Raw genomic sequence first — 20,947 nt, 5'->3', positions numbered from 1 at the left:
GAGCCAGCATTGTTCCCCCATGGCCAAGAAGACCAATGGGATCCAGAAGTGCATTAAAAAGATCATGGCCAGCATGTTGGAGTAATCCTCCCCTTCTGCTCTGTTCTGGCAAAGTTACATCTGGAGTCCAGTTCTGGGCTCCTCAGTTCAAAAAATGTAGGGATCTGGAGAGAGCCCAGTGGAGGGTCAAAAAAGACGATAAAATGAGGAGAGAGAATCTTATCAATGCTTATAAATATCTAATGTCAAATGAATGGGGCTTTTTTTTGTGGTACCCAGTGACAGGACAAGGGGCAACTGGTGAAAAGTGGAAGAGAGGAAGTTCTACACAAACATACAGGAGAACTTCTTTACTGTAAGGGTGCTAGAGCACTGAAGCAGGCTGCCCAGGAGGGCTGTGAAGTCTTCTCTGGAGATATTTAAATCCTGCCTGGACACTTTCCTGCTCAACCTATTATAGGGAACGTGCTTTAGCATGAGGGATGGACTAAGCAATCTCCTGAAGTCCCTTCCTGTATGATTCTATGATTATATGATCCTTAATATTAAAAGAACTGCTGCATGAGAGTGGCTTGCAGTTAGTTTGGGTTTTATGGCTTTTTTTGTATCTTTTAATTGCTCTTCTTACAAAATCAGTTCTCACTGTGCCTTAAGACATTAAATTACTGATGTGTTTTTAAAATTACTTACTGTAGTTTCTTAAGTAGCTGTAAAGGAATTAATTGGATTCTTTACTTTATTTCCAGGTGATTTGACAGGTATGTCTGGCAAAATGCATGGCCCTGTGACAGCCATAATTTTAACTGCTAGCAGGGATCTGAAAGGAAATTACATTCCTATACATTACACAACAGGAAAAGAACTATTCTCTTCTAAAATTCTACTTTAACTTTTCTGCATAAAACTGTCTCATCTCTTATGTGCAATTGGTTGTAGACTAGTTTATTCAAGTCCATTTGAAAAGGTTCACCTTCATCTGAAGTGGGATGGGGGAGAGGTCAGGGGTTTGTACTAGGGAAACGGGGAAAGGTCACTGTTTTACCTGAGAAATGTGATGATAGATCTTAATTTTCTGCAAAGTCTAATAAATTGGTCTACTATTTGCTATGGCTAATCTTACTGGTTCTATCAAACTGATCTTCAAGCCTGTAGAAATTTTTGTTACCTTATTGCATGGATGTGTTTGTGCTTATTTAATTGTTTTATAATTTTTTAAAAATACGTATGAGCATTTATTTGTTTAAAAATGAGGAAAAATCAGCTGAGCATAGTCTGTAGAAAATCTGTTAAAATCACTCACTTCATAATCTACCCTAGGTCAAGATACTTTTATCAGTGCTATACGTAATGGTGATGCTAATATCCAAAGCTTTTATAAGCAATTTATAATTCGTTGACAAATGCAGAGGCAATTCACTTTAGGGATGGACATTTCTCTAGGTTACAAAGAAAATAGAATGTGATAATGTTCTAAATTTGGGAAGAGTGGAGGGGTCTATTGTTCATTTTACTGAATTGAGAAGGAAAAGAAATTCAATCTCATCAGGATGTTTCAGAAACGTAGTTTGTGTAATAATCTTATATGAGCTTTCTAAGAGTCAGAAGCTTAGCAAAAGTGATTATTCCTTTCAAAACTCTTGGTTTTTGCAATAATTCTGTCATTTCTTCAATGTAGATGTGTTGTGGAAGAGAGAAATATGCACTGATACTAAGTAAAAATGCAGTTCCAGAAATGTGTGTTCTCCATGAATGAAAGTCTGTTGGCTGAACAGAAACTTTGTGCTAAATTGAGGCCAATAATAAAATTCAAAAGCAGATTTTTTTTGCAGTGCTTTAAGTTCATAGCTACATTTGTGCACGAACGGTTTGGATCAGTTAATTATACCCTCTTATTTTAACACTTTCATTTACATAATGAGCAGAACTTGATAAAACAAATGTAAAATTCAGTGTCTGAATTATTGGATGAGGAATTATGTAATCTGAATTTTAAAAGCAAAAAAAAGAACCTATAAATGTGAACCATTCCAGATAAGCATGGAATTTGATTCATATTCCCTATGCCTGATAGTGAATCACATTTGCATTGTTCGTATCTTCCAGTAGTATTCAGTATTCAGTTAATATTAATCTATTCAGATAGATATGTAAAGGTAAGTTACTGAAACTGTTGAGTATGGGTGTTTATTTTCCCCGTCATCTTATGACTTGTTCATAATGTCACTAAGCTACACAATTTGCTAATTACTGAAATATTTTGGTAAGTCATCTTAAAGTGTCTTCAAAAAGTATCCTAAAGTCATCTTTATCCAACGAATTTAGGGACATGATAGCAGAGTTACGAATAGCCTGAAACTATCATCATTTTGTCTCATAAGAGATTTTTTACAGAGAAAGAGATAAGTTTGGGAGTTGAGAGGGTGGAGGGCAAAGTAGTAAGATTTCTGTATTGTTAAGAACATATTTTTAAGACTGTACCTTTTACAGGCTAGTTTACTCCATTGTCCTCACACTAAGAATCAAGACAGGCTTATAAACGTTCCCTTTAAAGTCTCTCAAGCAGGAAGGAATATAAAATTGACTCTTCCTTAATTTTGGTCACAGTGACTCTGTCAGAAAAATATGTCTACGGTAGGAGAAGTCTTCTGTTTAGAAGAGCTAGGAAGGTGAGATCCTTGCTCATTTGGCTCAGAATTTCTGAAATATGTTTCCAAACTGTAGTTTTGAAAACACTTTTGTTCCTATTTAAAATGAAAATATATAGCAAATTTTTGCAGCAGGACAATTCATGGTAATTCTCTGTCACATACTTTTCCCTAACAAACTGAAGACAAAACTGTAGAGCAATGCCAGAGACAGATAAAAGATAGCTAAATTACTTTTGTTTTTTAAAGGAGCAAGAAGATGGGTAGGATGGGGTGGGATGTAAGACATTGTTTACTTAAAACTTTCATTTTACTAAAATTGCTTTCAGTTGTAATCTTAAGTCTCATTCCAGATAAGATATCAAATGATCACTGTACAAATGGCATTGACTTTTTATTGTTCTTAAGTTGTACTGAATTTGAGTGGACTGCTGGGAAATGAAGGGCAATATTCTGCTAGGAATTCTCTCATTTCTGTTACTGTTCTTCTGTTTGCATTTTAGTTTATGTGAAAAGGTTTCCTTCATTGAAAGAGATCTGTGACTGTTAAAGTTGCTAAGTTGTTTGGTAACTAAGAGTAATCTAAAATATTTTGTTAATATTATGCAATCTGCTTTCCACATTTACATTGTAGGATTAAAATCAAAATTGTTTTTACTTTCTAAGACTGTATGAATTAAGTGTATTCCAATCACCATAGATTTCAACATCCTTTCTTTTCGTATTTAGCTTGATCTTTGATTAGATTGAAAGGACAGAAGAAATGAAAGCGTATGTTCTCAGTAAGAACTTATTTAAAAGCTCTTGATATATGGTGATGTGCAATATTACTTCAGAGTACATGAGAAGGTACTTGTTGATATCTGAAATTACGGAGCCCGGGTCAATTGGAAAGGTGCATGAAATTGGCCAGTAGTATTTCAGTTTATGCCACCTCACAGTCTGTACCAGTCAATAAAGAGCCAAGTTTCCATTAAAAAAAAAAAAAAGTAATCAAGATAAAGGTTAATGTTTCTATTTCTATTTAAAAACTTTAATCAACTGCTTCATTCTTCACTGCTGAAAGTAATTCTGAGCTATGATATCAAAGCCATTCTATTGCCAATGACATGACATAAAACTTTTTTTTTTCCTGTTTTACTGTCTTGAAAACATAAGGAATAGTGCAGAAGCTAGAATTTCTATTTTTCATGAAAATATGCCCTTTTATGTGCATTTTGTACTCTCTAGTGAAAATTTTAGATCTGTTCCACACTATATGTTTAGATTTTTCAGTAGTCCATCTGTCATCATGGACAATAGTCAACTTTTTAATTATTATCAATTAATGAAGGTGTACTTGTTTGTTTGTTTTTTCAATATTTTGTTCTTTTGTGTTGGGCAAGATTAGTCAGATTTTTCCTTTGCTTTAAAGAAGTAGGCCTAAGGTCCTTTTTTTTTTTTCTTCCCTAAAAATGTGCTAGCTTGAATTTGTAAAACTATATTTATCCACTTTGTGATTGCCTACCTCTTCAGAGGTTTCAAAATATCAGAAAAAGTGCTGTTAACAACAGCAGGTCACTGTTTGTGGTGCATGAATTGAAGTAACGCTGAAATGACTTCTAATTTGTGGAGCCAACTCAGCTCCTGAAATGTACAGAGGGCAAATGTCTGCAGTTGCCTCTAGTAATTACAGATAGCTTTCCATCCAGCCTAAGGGAACACTGATGGTGAGCTTACAGTCCTTCTAACAGGAGTCACAGTCTAAAAAAATTTCAAGAAACTGTGTGTTCATTATTGTGAATATTCATTTGATGATACCTGGGTAGTAACAGTATGAAGCTATAGAACAACTCCTTGTACTTGGCTATGCTCAGAGACACATTTGTTTCTTTAGGCAGCACTATTTGGTGACAGGAGATATAGGCTCACTTACCTGTACTTGGAAATGTTGGGCAAATGCAATTGGTCTAGCAGAAGAAAAGGGAGTTAACGTTGCTTTTGTGTGTTTCGTTGAGACACTGCAGAATGTTTGAGGAATTACTGGATGATGCATAGAATCATAGAATCATAGAATCACTAAGGTTGGAAAAGACCTAAAAGATCACCCAGTCCAACCGTTCACCTATTCCCAATAGCTCCCACTAAACCATGTCCCTCAACACAACATCCAGTCTTTCCTTGAACACCCCCAGGGTCGGTGATTCCACCACCTCCCTGGGCAGTCCATTCCAGTGCCTGACCACCCTTTCTGAAAAGTAATACTTCCTCATGTCCAGCCTGAATCTCCTCTGCCGTAGCTTGAAACCATTCCCCCTGGTCCTATCACTAATGACACGAGAGAAGAGGCCGACCCCCAGCTCACTACAACCTCCCTTCAGGAAGTTATAGAGAGCAATAAGGTCTCCCCTGAGCCTCCTCTTCTCCAGGCTGAACATTCCCAGCTCCTTGCATACGTGCAGAGTGGCTGTGTAGTGCATTTGCAGTATGATAGGGTAGGAACAGAGGATTATTCTCTGTGGTAATGAGTTGTAAGGTTTTCCTATGGGACTTCTCTAGATCACCACCAAAACAGTATTGTTTTTTTTTTTTTTCCAAAAGAAGCTGGAATAATTGTATTTGTGTGAGCTGTTAATACATCTAGGAATTGGAGTCCTAACGAAGAACTTTGTGTATCATCAGGTGGCTTTGTTGCATGACAACTCATAAAGAACCAGAATGTGTTTTTTATTCTTCATATACTAAACAGATCCTATGAAGACAAATTTAAACAAAGCTTATGTTTAGCAAAGTTTTTAAGGTTTTATTTTAATTTTTGCATCTCTTTCAAGTACTGTCAAACAGTATTTGCTCACAGCGCATAAAATAACAGAAGTAATAATGTCGTTTCATAGAAATTGAATGTTAATGTCACATGCAGATATTCTGCACTTCCCATAGCTTTGTGTGGGTGGTGGGCAGATGGGTGGAAGGGTTGTCTGTGTGGCAGTTTAACAATTGATGGGCAGCTTCCCAGCGCTACCTGTAGGCATTGAACTAATCTTAAAAAGGTGAACATTTTGAGCCACGTGAGAAAATACATGGGGACCTCTAAGATGACGTGTTCAATTCTCATGAACATCAACAGAACAAGAGGTCAAATTTCCTCAGTTACCACTTGGAGACTTTGTACCTTTGAATCCAGTCTATAAGATCTGTTTCCTTTGGGCGCTCATGCTCTCACTGATGATAATTTGGCAAAATAGAAAACGTTTTTTTGGAATTGATTAGGATTTTTTTTCCTCTTACTCAAGGTATTGCATTGTTTTCTGACTAACAGTGGATTCATACATTTCCAGAGTTCTTCTGAGTACTCTGTCAGAATTAGAAACCTATTTTAAGGAGTAGGCAACTTCAGGGATCTCTGGAGGTCCCTTCCAACCCCTACAATTCTGTTACTATTTAATAATTTTGTTTTTTTGTTGGTTTGTCTTTTTACTGAGTGGACAATCCATCCTGATTTTGGGTTTCACTGTAGTACACTTATGAAAAATGGAAATGCCTTTTATAAACTGTTGGGGCACATTGACTTGTGAAACTCAAAGCTTGCAATCTATTCTCCTTACTGAGCAATTTACTTTTTTCCCAGTGCTTGACTCTTTATTCAAATGAAATACAGCCTCTGAACCTATTACCAAATTTCTGCTCCCAAATGTGAAATTCTAGTCAAAATGTTAACATTTCTTTCTTATAAACTTCTCATTAAAAGCCCTTTCTTCAGACACACCAAGGGTCTCCAGATCCAGTATTCATTATTTGATTCAGAATAATAGAAAACAATTATAAGCAGTATGTGAAAATAGTTTTACGAACATCCCATAAATGGTCTGGGAAACCTAGAACATGTATTTTCTACAGAAAGTGTATAACAGTGCTAACATGTTCAATGAGAAGTCTTAAAACATTTAGGTATTTTTTGTTTGAACTCATGCTGTATTCCTGAAGATTTAAAATTCAGACCATTAACTTCACTAGTTATAGTTAGTGATATTATCTAACTACTTGTAATTTTTCTATCATATCATTTTGTCTGCAGAAATTTGTTATATGTTGAGTGCGAAAGCTCTCTTACTGTTACTTTTGGAATAAAACTGGATGGGACATTTCTTAATAGTCTGTTTTTTCTTTTTTCTAATTTTTCCCTGTGCCTGCTGCTGCTCAGTGTTTTTCTAATGGAATTCCAATACTACTTATTGCACTGAGCTAGAACAATAAGAAAAATTGATACTTTAGGACATTATGATTAACTCTGGAAATAGGTAGAATGTATTTTTCTTTAATTGTTTCAGAATAATGGAATACATGTTCATTATTTCTTAAATGGTGATTTGCTTTTTTTTTTTTTTCTGCCAGTGTTTTACAACAATTGTGAACTTTTAACTCCTGTATTTGGTAGTGTTTGTGAGCAACCTGAGAGTAACAAGTTTGCTTTGAAATGTATCACATGTATTACATGCCTTGATTATAATATGAATATTTTCCTCTGTAATCCCCAGCTAGTCAGTTTACAGATGCAGAATTTTCCTTGGAGCATTATCCCAACACGTAAAATTGTCATGCAGCAGGTTATTCAGCAACTAGTGACTTTCTGTTTGCATTATGCAAACGATTGCTCACTGCAAGGTAGTAGTCCTTTCCCTTGTGTCTGAATGATCAAAATGTGGTGTACAAGTCCTGTCTTTCTTTCTAAGCTTTGCCTCTGAAAATGATTTAGTTCATTTGTTATTTACTAACAGGATTATCATAGTGTTTAGCATCCTGTACAATAGGGCTGGCATATGAGGGTCCTGTTGGATCAGGACCAAGAAACATTCCCTGCCTTTGGGGGATTATCCACTTTAAATGAGAATACGTGCCTTCGAACAGCAAAGGGCAATTCAGGAAAATGTGAACATGTGACCATTTCTGAGCCTGTAGACATCATTGTTTTTACAAAGGAATGAAGGATTCTGATGTTGTGCAGCTTGCTTTAGGAGACCATTGAAAATGACTTCTGTCTGGTTTTGAGTGAAGCTTGCTGCAGTAAATATTTTAGTTTTGTAACTGAAAGTTCTTCTAAAAGATGAATCATTCGTGCTCTAGCCTGACCTCTCTTATGAAGTCATTTCTAGTGATTGAGGCAAAATACATGCCATAAAAGCAGCTTTTTACTTCTATTTTGGAAGCTCTTTAACTGCACTGGCTATGTGAAGTATTATACAAAATTTACCTGAATTATCTGCTGTCTGATATTTCTGGTTTGTATCTGTATCATTATGTATTAAAGAATCTTCATTCTCAAAAAACAAAACAAAACAAAAATCCCCAAAATAAAAACCTGAAGTAAATATTTTGTATTACTGGTTTGTTTGTTTGTTTGTTTTTAAGGATAAAGATATTTATGAGGAAATTCTAATCACTATGAAATGTTGCAGGCAGAGAGATAAGTATGCCTAAATACTTTAAGGTATGGAAAAATCTTACAGTCATCTAGTCTGCCATACTTCTGTCCTAAGGAGATAATATACATAAATGTAAAATGTGTTCCAGATGTCATTTTAGTCTCCCTGTAGAAAATAGATTATTTAATGTTCAGTAAGCAGAGGTTTTTTTTTTTTTTTTTCCCTGTACTTTGACATGTAGATTCATGAATGGAAAGAAGAAAGGGAACAAAGACTCTTTAGTGATTTCTGTTTATTTAAAATTTGCACTGATAGAAAAACTTGACTGACAGGTATGTAGATTCTATTTCCAATTAAAGATTCACACTGCAAAAAAAAAAAAGTTTTGGTTAACAATATTCTGTGAAGAGTTTAGTGTTTGTATTCTTTTCTTCTTTATTCTTTCTCATGGGATAAAAAGTGGTCAGTGCTGGTAGATGTACTTTCAACTCTTCCCTAGAAAAATTAAAAGAATTTAATATTAAGACATTTCCTCTTTGCTTCATTAATAGCATTATGTTGTAGGCCTTACTGTATTTTTGTGAGGTTACACAATTTCATTTAAAAATAATGCAACTGAATGTGAAGAGTTCAAATACTCTTAGTGTGTTTGTTAGTGATCATTTTGCTTTTGATTTCAACACAATTGTGATTTCACTCTGCTACTTTGCATGGTTCTACGTGAGCTATGTGTAATTCCAATTTGAATTTTATAGTTAAACTCTGCATAAGTTGCATAACTGAACAGTCTTCAATAGAACTGTAAGAACAGCAGGCTTTCCGGTTTGTTTTGGAAATTGAATTAACCTTTATGCGTCTTTGTTTCAAAACTTGTGCTAGTGGAACAACAGAATATTGATGTTGGTGTTTTAAGAAAATGTAATGATAAAACATCAGATGGAAAATGATTTCTAAGACACTTTAAGATCAGTGACATTAATATTTTAGTCATTAATGGCTGTAGATAAAAACATAAAATCACAGAATTAGTCAGGTTAGAAAAGACCTTAAAGATAGAGTCCAACCATGACCTGATGACCTGACCATACTACCCTAACTCCAACAACCCTCTGCAAAATCATGTCCCTGAGCACCACGTCCAAATGGTTTTTAAACAACCACCTCTCTGGGGAGCCTATTCCAGTGCTTAACAACCCTTTCTGTAAAGAAGTGTTTTCTGATATGCAACCTAAACTCGCCCTGGAACAACTTAAGGCCATTTCCCCTTGTCCTGTCAAATGTCATTAGTGAGATGAGACCAGTCCTACTCTCACTGTAAGTACCTTACAGATACTGGAAGAGAGCAGTAAGGTCTCCCCTCAGCCTCCTTTTCCCCACGCTGAGCAGCCCCAGTTCCTTCAGTCTCTCTTCATGGGGCATATTTGGCCTTCACAAGCCTCGTTGCCCTTTGAACATTGATGTTCACTGAGAGATCACCTAGGTTGCTTGATTGAAAATCTTGAATGATGTTTTTCAGTGAAACTATCAATTGATCTTTAATATTTAAGAAATGAATATTCAATGAAAGTAATAGAAGATATGGTGATAGGTGTACTTTGTTATTATGATTTACACCAGTGGATCTTTGTCCAGATAGAGATTGGTCATGAGTGGGTGTCCCCCAAGAATCTGTCTTGGGACCAATGCTCTTCATCATCTTTATCAATGGCTTGGATAGTGGGATTGAGCATACTCTCAGCGAGCTTGCAGATCACACCAAACTGACTGGTATACTTAATACAATAGAGGGAAGGGATGCCATCTAGAGGGACCTTGACTGGCCTGAAAAGTGGGGCCATGAGAACTGAGTGAGGTTCAATGAGGCCAAGTGCAAGGTGTTGCACTTGGACTGGGACAAACCCAGATATGTGCACAGACCGTGAAGAATTTACTGAGAGTAGCCCTGCAGGGGGACAACTTAGGCATCCTGGTGGATGAAAAGCTTGACACGAACCAACAGTGTGTGATTGCTGCACAGAAGACCAGCTGTATCCTGGGCTACATAAAAAGAGCAGGGAGAAGGAATGTGATTATCTCTGTGAAGCCCTATCTGGAGTACACTGTCCAGGCCTGGGATCCCCAGCACAAGAAAGATGTGGAGTGGGTACAGAAGAAAACTGTGCAGATGATCGGGGGCTGAAGCATTACTCTCACGTAGAAAGGTTGAGGGAGCTTACTCTCTTTGAAGAAGAGGAGGCTTCAATGAGACTTTGTTGTTGCCTTCCTTAAGGGAGCTTATAAGATGGAGGGAAGATTGACTTTTTACATGGGCAGGTAGTGATAGGATGAGGAAGAACAGTTTTAAATTAAAAGAGTGGGTGTTAAAATTAGATGTTAGGAAGAAATTCTTTACTTAGAGGGTGCAGAGGCACTGGTGCAGGCTGCCCAGAGAAGCACTAGATGCCCTATTCCTAGAGGTGTTTAAGGCCAGGTTGGATGGGGCTCTGGGCAGCCTGAGCTGGTGGGTGGCAGCCCTGCCCATGGCAGGTAATTGGGACTGGATGATATTTAAGATCCCCTCCAACCTGAGCCATTATATGGTTCTATGAATCTTGTATGTGTTCCAAAGTCATGCAACTGTACTGCCTTGACTAGAAATGTGGTGCTCTTGTACTGGTATTGAGAACCATGTACGCTGTTGTCATTCCTACTTATTTTCCCCTCTCAACCCTGCCACACTATCCTAAATAATTTAAGCTGTGATATGATTGTTGGTTGATTATTCTGTAGGAAAATATATTTCTGTAACTATTATTTCAACAAGGGTTTCTTTTAACTTTCTTCTTTTACATTTCTCTTGCAATAATTATGATAATTGTAAGGAAAGACAAAGCAACTAAGGAAGTGTGCAACAAATATTCACTACATAGCGACTCAGATGTATTTCCTGTAGTCAAATGAAGAACTTCCCATCTTTCCTCTGTCTCTTATCTATGTCTGCATATTAATCAAGTGTCTGAAATATTCATATGAGAAGTAACCATTTATACTCTCGTAGTTATAGCTTTAATTGTAAATTTGGTATATTATAACTTGAATCACTTTTTCATGAACTGTGCTCATAATTTGTTCATTTTATTATTTCCAAACCATTTTGCACAGCTGCAATCTGAATAAGCAGCTCAATTATAGTTAGTGTCATCCTTTAATATTCACTGTGCCTCATAGAAAACTTTGAAAGAAATGTTCTATTTAAAGACAATTATTCTTAAATATCATGGCTTTCTAGAGACATTTGCATGAAAACAAATGCCTGAAGAGCTCATCTTCCTTTTTCATATTCCAATCTTAAGTAATAGTTCTCCTGTGATATCGTAGTCAACTGTCATATGGTATGAGATCACAGTTTTATGTGACCAGAATTTTCTGCCTCGGACACATGCTTGAAATCCAAGCATAGCCCTTATTTCGCTAATGACAACTGGGTAATTCTGATTTCAGAATCAACTTGGAATTAGGCTGCAGGGTTAAGAAATAAATGCCTTTAATATGCATACTAAAAATATTTTCATATGAATTTTCTTGTTTTGAAAACGTACTGTTTTTTTTCCTGGATTAGTTTTAGGAAATAATAGTTTGGATCAGATTTGTTCAGTGGGTTATGTTCAGAATTTTTGAAAATATCAGTAGCTGGAAAACTACGTACATTTCTCCTTTGCTTTGTTCATTTTCATTGAACAGAATTTTCTTGCAGACGTGCTTTAAATTTCCATAAAGTAGCCATTGTGTAGCTGCTACTTTGCAATAGTGGCAAAAAAAAAAAAAAAAAAAAAAAAAGAGAATACTATATTTCCATGTATTTCTTTGAAGAGTGGAAACTAAGCAGAAACTGAGCACACATAAAATGTTGCGTAGAATTATGTGAATACAAATTATGTCTTCAGCTTTTTGTATCTTCTTTCTTCCCACACTCCTATTTTATCAAATTGCACTTCCCATTTTTTAAGATTAGTAGATCTTGAGAGTCATGATTTGTAGAATTGTCATCTTGATGAATAGTAGAGATTAATGCTTTCATCCAAATTATGTGTCCTTTTTAGGATGATAACATTACATAATAATAGGGGCAGATTTCCAAATTCTTGATCAACAAAATGGTTACAGAAAGACTTCTTAAATAATTCATTTCCGTCTATCAAGGCTGACATGAGGCAGGGTTACCAAACAACCTCCTTTTGACAGGATAGAGCAGTAGTACAGTTCTTATTCATTGCTCTGCTACTGGCACAGGAGCGTCTGTGGGCGTATATCCAGGTCCCCAGAAAACTTGGAAACATTCCATTTTAAAGAACTGTAACTGTGGCTAACAAACCGGCTGCTGTATTGAGCTCAGAAGGAAGTCTTTGTAGCAGTGTGGAAGGAACTGAGGTTATTTGCATAACATCCAGCAGCCTTAGTGGGAAGAGTTGGCAAGAGGACAACAGCAGGGTAGGCAGCATGGAGCTTTTTATCTTCTGACTTGTCTGTTAGTGATTCCGTTCTTAAATCATAAAATGAGAAGAGAAAGACTTGAAGATTTTGAAGGAAATGGGACAAGCGAGTACTCATGATCTTACTGACAGCATTCTTGGTGGAAGTGATAGTTCATTACATTTACCAAATAAAATAAGTTTATATCAGATAGTATCAACGTCATCTCTAGATGCTTGTGAGTTGCTCAATTCTTATTATGGAGAGAGAAAACCATTAAAAATAACAACTACAGGATAACATAATCACCATCGACCAGCTGTCAATCAAAGCATGCTATTGTGCTAAGTTTTGGAAATTTACAGAAATGGTCAGTGCTGTAACACACATTTTACATTTAAAACAGGCAGATTTTATCTATTATGCCAACTTTTTTTTTTTTAAGTTTCCTAGTATGTCTTAAACAAATATTAGTATTTGAAGATGTGATCAAATTTTCAATAAAATGCCAACCACGAATTCTAAAACAGGCATTTCTTCTTCTGTCTTTCCAGCTTCGCTCTGTAAAGAATAATAATACTCTTTAAATGTTACCTTTTGTAAAGTACCTTTAATTAAAATGCTCAGGCCATGCTACATGAAGTGTTTAAGGCAACACTACCAGAAAAGATTGTCTTGCCTCTGGGTTCTTTCCTGCTATTTGCAAATAGAGCACTTTGTGAGACTAAATGGTAAATTACACTATGGATTTGGATTCAAAATGACTAGGGTGGTAGTTTATTTGTTACTACCCCTTTTTGCCTCCCGCCACTTCATGTCCAATTTAATTTTGACCTACAGTTACATTCCTGTCCCAGTTCACAACTTTTGCACAAATGCGTATCATGGAAAAAAGTTAACAGAAGGGAAGAAAAGAATTGAATTTTAGTAGGATAAACAGTATTGGCCTTACATGTATTTTTCCATTTTGTAAGAGCTTATTTTTTATTAAAAATAATTTCACAGAGTAGCAACTTCTGTGAATGGATTTGTGTAGGAAAAGACAAGAAGTCTAGAAGAAGTGATTCTCCATAATTGAAAAAATTAATCTTCAGTAAGAAGCTAAATATTCTTCCTGATATGAAAAATTGCACTCTATTTATTCTCAGTACTTCTTTTTCTTGCATAATTAGAAAGATGATTCTGGAGTAGCTTAGTCTTCTTTCATTGTTTTTTATTTGCTAAAGTTGACTTAATGTGAAAACTTTACTATTCATATAAAGAACACTTCCAATAAATATTTTGTATAAAAAATAAAAATGCTGTCAGCTGTTCATGTTAATGTGAATCTCATGGAAGTTTTAATGTATCTCACCACTACAATATTAGTTGTGCCACAAAAATGCTAAGTATGTTGATGGGTACTTTTCTTTTATGTTGTATTGTTATAAGTCTGTGTTTAAAAATCCTACCTATTTTTTCTGAACGATTGTTTTTCCAAACAAGTTAATGTATAGAATTTTTGGAGTCTGATAAGAAAACCAGGACTTTATTTTACTTGATGTAATTAGCCATCAGACAAGTTTTGAGGAATTCATACGTAGTTAAAGTTGCAATATATAAACATATCTTTGGATATAGATAGCAGTAACAATGAGTTGCATAGAAACCATCATATTCATGATGCTAGCTTGTGTCTATTGACTCATTTTAGCAGACTCTTCAAGTTTGCTGTATGAAATGCATCTTTGTGTTGTTTCTTTTTCTTTTTTCTGACACCCAGAAAAAAAATACTCTGAACTTTTATTTCAAATTAATCCTTTTCCTCCCTGCCTCACACTTTTTTTTTTCTTTTTTTTTTTTCTCTTTGGGAGTTTCTGTGGCATTAAATATAGGGAGAAAAAAAAATCATTTTCTGAGCTCCTCTCGTTATCTCTTATCTTAACTGAAGTAAGTGGAGAATTCATATTTCGGTCTAATTTGACCTGGCTTTCTTTAAGTCTCATAAAGGCATATATGTTTGTTAGTCTAGTTTTATGTGATGCATTAAAGTATGTGCTCTGCTTGTGAATGAATCTTCACAGGATGAGTTATAATCTTCTTTGAGGTCATTAAAGTTTTTAAAGATATATATATATTTTTGTCCTAGAAATTCCAAATTTGTAAGTAATTTAAAACTTATCAATAGGGCTACTCTCTTGTCTGGTTTATGGAAGGCAGCAGATGTGTTCTCCAGTATAGTAACTACATTAATGATCCACATTTCCAGCTAGTGAAATGTTAATGTAACAAACAAAGCTGTTTTGCACTCTAAGTAAAGGAGCATAAGGAAATCTGTTAGAAATTACATGTACTCACTGAGTTATCATAGAAAGTTTACTAATTCTTAAAATGCTCTTTTAAATGGAAAATTTTGATTTGTCTATTGTCCTATCTGTTTTCATATATTTTACTTACATTTTTACCACTCTTGCTTCAGTAATTCCCATATTAATCAGTCTCAGGCAAACATTAAAAAGATGTCTTGGAGATGACTGTACTCTCATGTTGTGTAAAAAACAGTGATTAAGTAGATATTAGGCATGTATTATTACTGTCAATATTGGGGGGAAAAAGAAAAGGACAGAATTGTACATAGCTGATATGTTTGTCAGAACCTGTCAGCTGGCTAGACAGTGTACATGTACTGGTTGGCCAATGAACAGGTGTGCAAGTCCAAACTACTCACATCCTGTGGGGATCATATAGGAAACTGGAATTTTTGCATTTATTGTGTTTTAAGTGTCAGAGCATATAAAACCACAAGAGACATTCTCATTAGTTTCAGTTTCATGGGAGATAGTATGTATACAAACAACACTGAAAGCTTACCATTGTTGACTATAAACATTTTAATACGCTTTGTTTTCATTTTTTTCTAAACAGATAAAAAACATTTGACTGGATTAATACTGAACTGAATGCATCTGAACGGAAGGAAATGTTTTAAGATTGCTCTCCTGGCAGAAGTTGGACAAAAATGGGACACTGAGAGTTCTGCTTACTCTTGTGGGAAGACTGTAACTGTGTATTTACTTTGGGGTTTACTGGCCCGTGAAAAAACAATGTAATAATAAAACTAACAGTACATTTATGTGACTTTAGTGGTTCCCCTCCCACTGACTGGACATGAGTGATCAAAGGTCTTTGCAAGAAGATAAGCACAAAATCAGCAGAACTTCTTCAAAGTTCAGGGAGTCTTCAAGAAGCATGCAATCTGATGATTATTTTGCTAGAAAACTTAAGGCTTTGAATGGTAGCATGGGTCCTCCTGTTCCTTCAAATGCATCTAGCAAATCTGAGAGTAGTCAATCGAACGGTACACCAGCTGTGCCTAAAATGGGTGTTCGAGCAAGGGTATCTGAATGGCCCCCTAAAAAGGATTGCTCTAAAGAGCTGAGTAAAGCTGCTTGGGAAAACAGACCACCAGCTAGTTATGAAAGCGTTGGATCAGTACATCCAAATGGACAAAATGACCAAAATGAAGGGCAGCAAGAAGAGCTGGAACTGGAATTTGCAGAGGGAAAATACTCTATTGGGGATCTTTTTGTTCATTCCCCTCAAAGGGGACTTCATCCCATAAGGCAGAGAAGCAACAGCGATGTGACAATAAGTGATATTGATGCTGAAGATGTTTTAGACCAGAATGCTGTCAACCCAAATACTGGAGCAGCACTTCATAGAGAATATGGCAGTACTTCTTCAATTGACAGGCAAGGATTGTCTGGAGAAAATTTTTTTGCAATGCTAAGAGGATACAGAGTGGAAAATTTTGAACATAAAGCCCTTGCTCCTTTTGGATTTCCTGAGTTTTTCCACTGTGATCCTTCAGTTTCTCCAAGTCTACACGCTGCTGCACAGATTTCCAGGGGAGAATTTGTCAGGATTTCTGGCTTGGATTATATGGATAGTGCCCTGCTTATTGGTCGAGAAAGGGAGAAATCTTTCAAGAGGAGACTAAAATCAGAAACGGTAGAAACGTCTCTGTTTAGAAAATTACGAACAGTTAAAAGTGAACATGAAACTTTTAAGTTTTCTTCTGATCTGGATGATAGACTCGACAGAAATGTTCGCTCTTGGAACTGTCAGAAGTGTTTTGCACATTACGATGTCCAGAGCATTTTGTTTAACATAAATGAAGCAATGGCTACCAGAGTAAATGTGGGAAAAAGGAAAAATATAACCACTGGGGCTTCAGCTGCATCACAAACTCAGATGCCAGCAGGCCAAACGGGAAACTGTGAATCGCCTTTGGGAAGCAAAGAAGATCTCAATTCAAAAGAGAACTTAGATGCTGATGAGGGTGATGGGAAAAGTAATGACTTAGTATTAAGTTGTCCTTACTTCAGGAATGAAACTGGTGGGGAAGGAGACAGACGGATTGCACTTTCCAGGGCAAATTCAGCATCTTTTTCTTCAGGTGAAAGTTGTTCTTTTGAGTCGTCTCTGAGTTCCCATTGCACAAATGCTGGTGTTTCAGTGCTAGAGGTACCAAGAGAAAACCAGTCGATTCACAGAGAGAAAGTGAAGCGTTACATCATAGAACACATTGATCTTGGAGCGTATTATTACCGCAAATTCTTCTATGGAAAAGGTAATTTCTTCTAATGCGTGCATGTCTCAAATCGGTTGGATTAGATTTTACTTGCTTAGGAAAAAAATAAAATTCTTCTCTATGGGAAGACCTAAGTATTACTGGGGATCTTGAAATGTGCTACTAAAGTTAAGCCTCTTAATATTTCCCTATGGGTAAGCAAAGAGTCCAGTGGCTTATGTGTAAAGATATGCAGTACTTGCCTAAATTCGCTAAGTGTTGGATCACTTAAATTGGTAGATGAAGTAACTTCTCTGTTCCAAAACTTTCTTCGAGGGCAGGAAAAAAAAGATCAGTTTTATACCCAGAAAAAGCTGTGGAAATACCAATACTCATAATGGAAATCATTATTTCCTAAAAAGATGTTTCCAGAAGAAAACATTTCATTATCAAAGCTCATGACTGCCTTCTAAATTAAACTGTCTTCTTGTGTCTCTAGGGTGTTTACTGTGCATACATATGTATGCTGATTAAACGCAGAGCTGTTGACAGTATTTAATTTTTGAGCCTTAAGAAGATTGTTGTATGCTTTTCTCCTCTCCTTTTACTCTTTTGAGTATCATCAAACTGCAAAGTAGCAGGGTGCTCTTCTCAGTAGAGTAACTAACTTGGCTTGAATTGTTATTCAGAGAGGAGATTTCCACTCTGATCTGCTTTGGCTCTCTGTATTCAGCACTGCCTTGCTCTCAGTGTGTTTTAATCCCTGTTTTTGTGAGAGGCAGAAACCCAAAATACTCTCTGGCCTATCTGTTATGAGTTCCCGCTCAATCTTTTTGCTGCTATTAAAAGAACGAAAAAAAAGGAACAAAACAAAGAACAAAAAGCAAAACAAACAAACAAAAAAACAACAGATGCCCAAACCTAAGACTTCCTGAAATCATTTTTCCTTTGTCTTCTAACTGTATTTGAACAGCAGGAAATAAGCTCTATACTGTATTCCTTCCTGTACTCCTTGCTCTTGTGACCCTTCATGAGAGACTCGAAAGAAAGTCCAGTAAGGTTTAATAACATGATGGAAGCCTAGGACATACAGATTGTAAAAACGGTGTATTTAAAAGAAAAGGAGGGAAAAATCTAGAACTGTCATGTATGAGAAAGAAAAAGGCACATAGCTAAGCAAGGATGGGCAGTAAATTCAAGCATTCAAAATGGCTTCTATGCTAGGCAGGTTGAAATGGACCGAAAAGTGCTGAGGGAGTCAGAGTGGAAGAGAATGAAGGGAAACTTGTGAGGGTAATGTGTATTATTTGAAAGGCAGAAGAGAAGATTGGCATAGAAAGAAATAATTGTCAATGGAGAAATGTTGTGGTATAGTAGGAAGAAGGAAAAAAAGACAAGGACTAAGTCAAATAAAAGATGACTTGTTTGTGAAATTCTTTTGCAGTGGAGGTGTTAAAGGTTCCAAAGAGCTGAACATTTTTGTTTTTGCAATAAAAACAGTGTTGGAAGGAGAAAGAAAATACAAAGAGAAAACACTTTAAGATACCTGAAACAAAGTTAATGTTTTTTCTTGAAAGCTGATGCAAGTGAAGTTATATTTAAGTAACTAATGTTCTGATGATGAATGATCTCTTGATTAAAAATAAAGTGTATTTATGTTAGTGTAATAATGAAAACTTAAATAGTACCTGAGAATTGTACTCCATATGGTGTAATACTAGTGAATGTGAATTGTTAATGTCCTTGTTACTAAGTGCTCTGTGGGTAATGTTCTTCAAAAGTAAATACCATGATGCATTTGGTATTCAGGAAGAAACTGTTACGGTTTCACCGTTAAAATCATATATATGCCATGCCCTCTCCCGTATTAAGTTTCCATGGAACAGTAACAGAAGCTGTAGAAGAGAAACCTTTATTTGATAACTCTTAAGAGTAAAAGAATAAGCAAGTCAGGGCACACATAGCAAAAACTCAGTTTTTGGTATCTGCTATCTGAGGGGATCAGGCATGTATGGAATCTCCAGATTACCTCCCACTGGGCGCAGTTTTACCTAAAAAAAAAAAGCACATAGAGGATATAAAACAGGTATTTTTCCTTCAGCGCCAAAATGTCTTGCTGTTGTGCTGATCTCCTGTGCAAGAAAAAATGACATGTGCGTACCGAGACTTGATACTATTCTGTGACACTGAGTTATCCTAGCTGATTGTTCAGTGAATTGTAGATTTAATAACACAGTTGAATTTAGCAAAATAATTATGGAAGGATGAAATGAAAAATGTAGCAAATAGTCACTTGCATGTAGAGACATATGTAATGCTACTGATTTTCTTTGCCTTCAATAACATATCTGTGATAGAGAAACAACTTTCTGCATATGTGATTTAATTCACAGTTTTATAATTGGCACTTGTCAGCATACAAGTTTTATTTCTGTTTTAAGATGCATTGAAGAAACACCCGGGCATGTGTAGCACTAATTATTCCATTCCCTTTGAAGAAATGAAAGATTTGGAATTCAATCTTCTGAAATGAGCTGTAGTTTTATATTGCATATTTATAAGCATTGTAACTATTGTTAAAATCAAATCCAACAAGACTGATGTAAAATATGTTAATGTTTATGAAAAATATCTTCAGTTTCCAGTTAAGGTTATCAAAAGCTAGAACATCTTATTTTATCTAATGGTTTTGATTTATTTATTGTGTCCTTCAGTGAACTACAATTTTGTGTGATGGACTGAGATGAGAGGGGGGAAAAAATTGTGTTGATTTTTTTAAAAAAGGATAATTGAAGCATGCTGTTATTGTCATTGAGTTGTCCTTTTCCTTTTGTGTGATTATCCTCATAATACCTCAAGACTTGACTGTTATTACTATGCTTTTTATTTGTGGGATGCTTGCTAACAGTTTTTACAATTGTTGGATTTATGAACTGATATTGAAGTGGAAAAAAATGTCTTAAAAGAAACGTGCAGGCTTAGCAAACTTTTGGTATTAACTCAGAGTTCTATAAGACCTTCATGTAAGAAGGAATGTTGACATCTGTTCCTCAAAATGACAGATAGAGTATTTACTGTCTCTCTTCAAACAGCTAGAAAATAGCATTTTCCTCTTTCATTTCAAAAAGATGATACTTTTAATTCAACGTAAATAAATTTAGTGAGCTTAATGAGTTTGTAGCTTGAGATTAAAACACTAAGAAATAAAACAACAACTTACAATTAAAAATACTGACTCTAAACATTGAAATATATACATTCATAACATTTTAATTTTTTTCTCTTATCCGCTAACGTCTTGTACAACATATCTGCCAAGCTTGCATTTTTCTGCTCAGTAATATAGCTGCCAAGGTGCCTGGTAAATGTGGAATACAGTTTTCCCTACCTTGAAACAAAGAGCTATACAAACTAAGTTCACCCTTTGTCAAAGCTTGACTAAGCAGCTATGGGGAGTTATGTTGTTCAGAATGTTTGACCTATGAATTTTATTCTCTCATGCACACACAAATTAATATTTTTATAATCTGTACAATCTTGTTCCATTGATTTGTTAAGTTTACTAATTGAAATTCAAAGTTTTGACTTAACACTATGAAGTATGAGCCATAATTAATCCATGCAGATATAATGGCCAGGATGGAGATGGAGAGAAGAATGTAGCATAGCTGGTGAGCATGAAAGAATAGGTTTGTCTGTGCCTTTTTGATCCCAGGTGTTCCTTGCAAAAAAATTTTTCTGTCTATAATGTGCTGCTACTCGTTTTCTTTCCAGTGGGAGATGGACTGTAACCACCACTTTATAGACAGAGCTTGGGAAAATTACTGGAAATATAATTTAAAATTGATTTGACAAATAAGTCTGTCATTTACATAATTAGAGATAACTTTATCTTTTTGTAT

At 35.6% G+C, this 20,947-nt stretch overlaps 1 protein-coding gene across 3 annotated transcripts in view; it reads left to right on the top strand.

Moving 5' to 3' along the window:
• The window catches only part of SIPA1L2 (signal induced proliferation associated 1 like 2), a 141,558-nt gene that overhangs the window by 42,694 nt on the left and 77,917 nt on the right, over positions 1 to 20,947 (top strand). For all 3 annotated transcript variants that reach the window (XM_042877101.1, XM_042877085.1, XM_042877092.1), the window contains exon 3: positions 15,398 to 17,105. In XM_042877101.1, the coding sequence (XP_042733035.1) occupies positions 15,641 to 17,105 (1,465 nt within the window). In that variant the 5' untranslated portion in view covers positions 15,398 to 15,640. The remainder of the gene's footprint in view (positions 1 to 15,397; positions 17,106 to 20,947) is intronic.

Source organism: Lagopus leucura, unplaced genomic scaffold (genome assembly GCF_019238085.1).
Source record: "Lagopus leucura isolate 7727_CA_CO unplaced genomic scaffold, USGS_WTPT01 Super-Scaffold_73, whole genome shotgun sequence".
NCBI classification, from domain to species: Eukaryota; Metazoa; Chordata; class Aves; order Galliformes; family Phasianidae; genus Lagopus; species Lagopus leucura.
The sequence above is the reverse complement of the archived record's forward strand: the minus strand, read 5'-3'. Positions and strand labels throughout refer to the sequence as shown.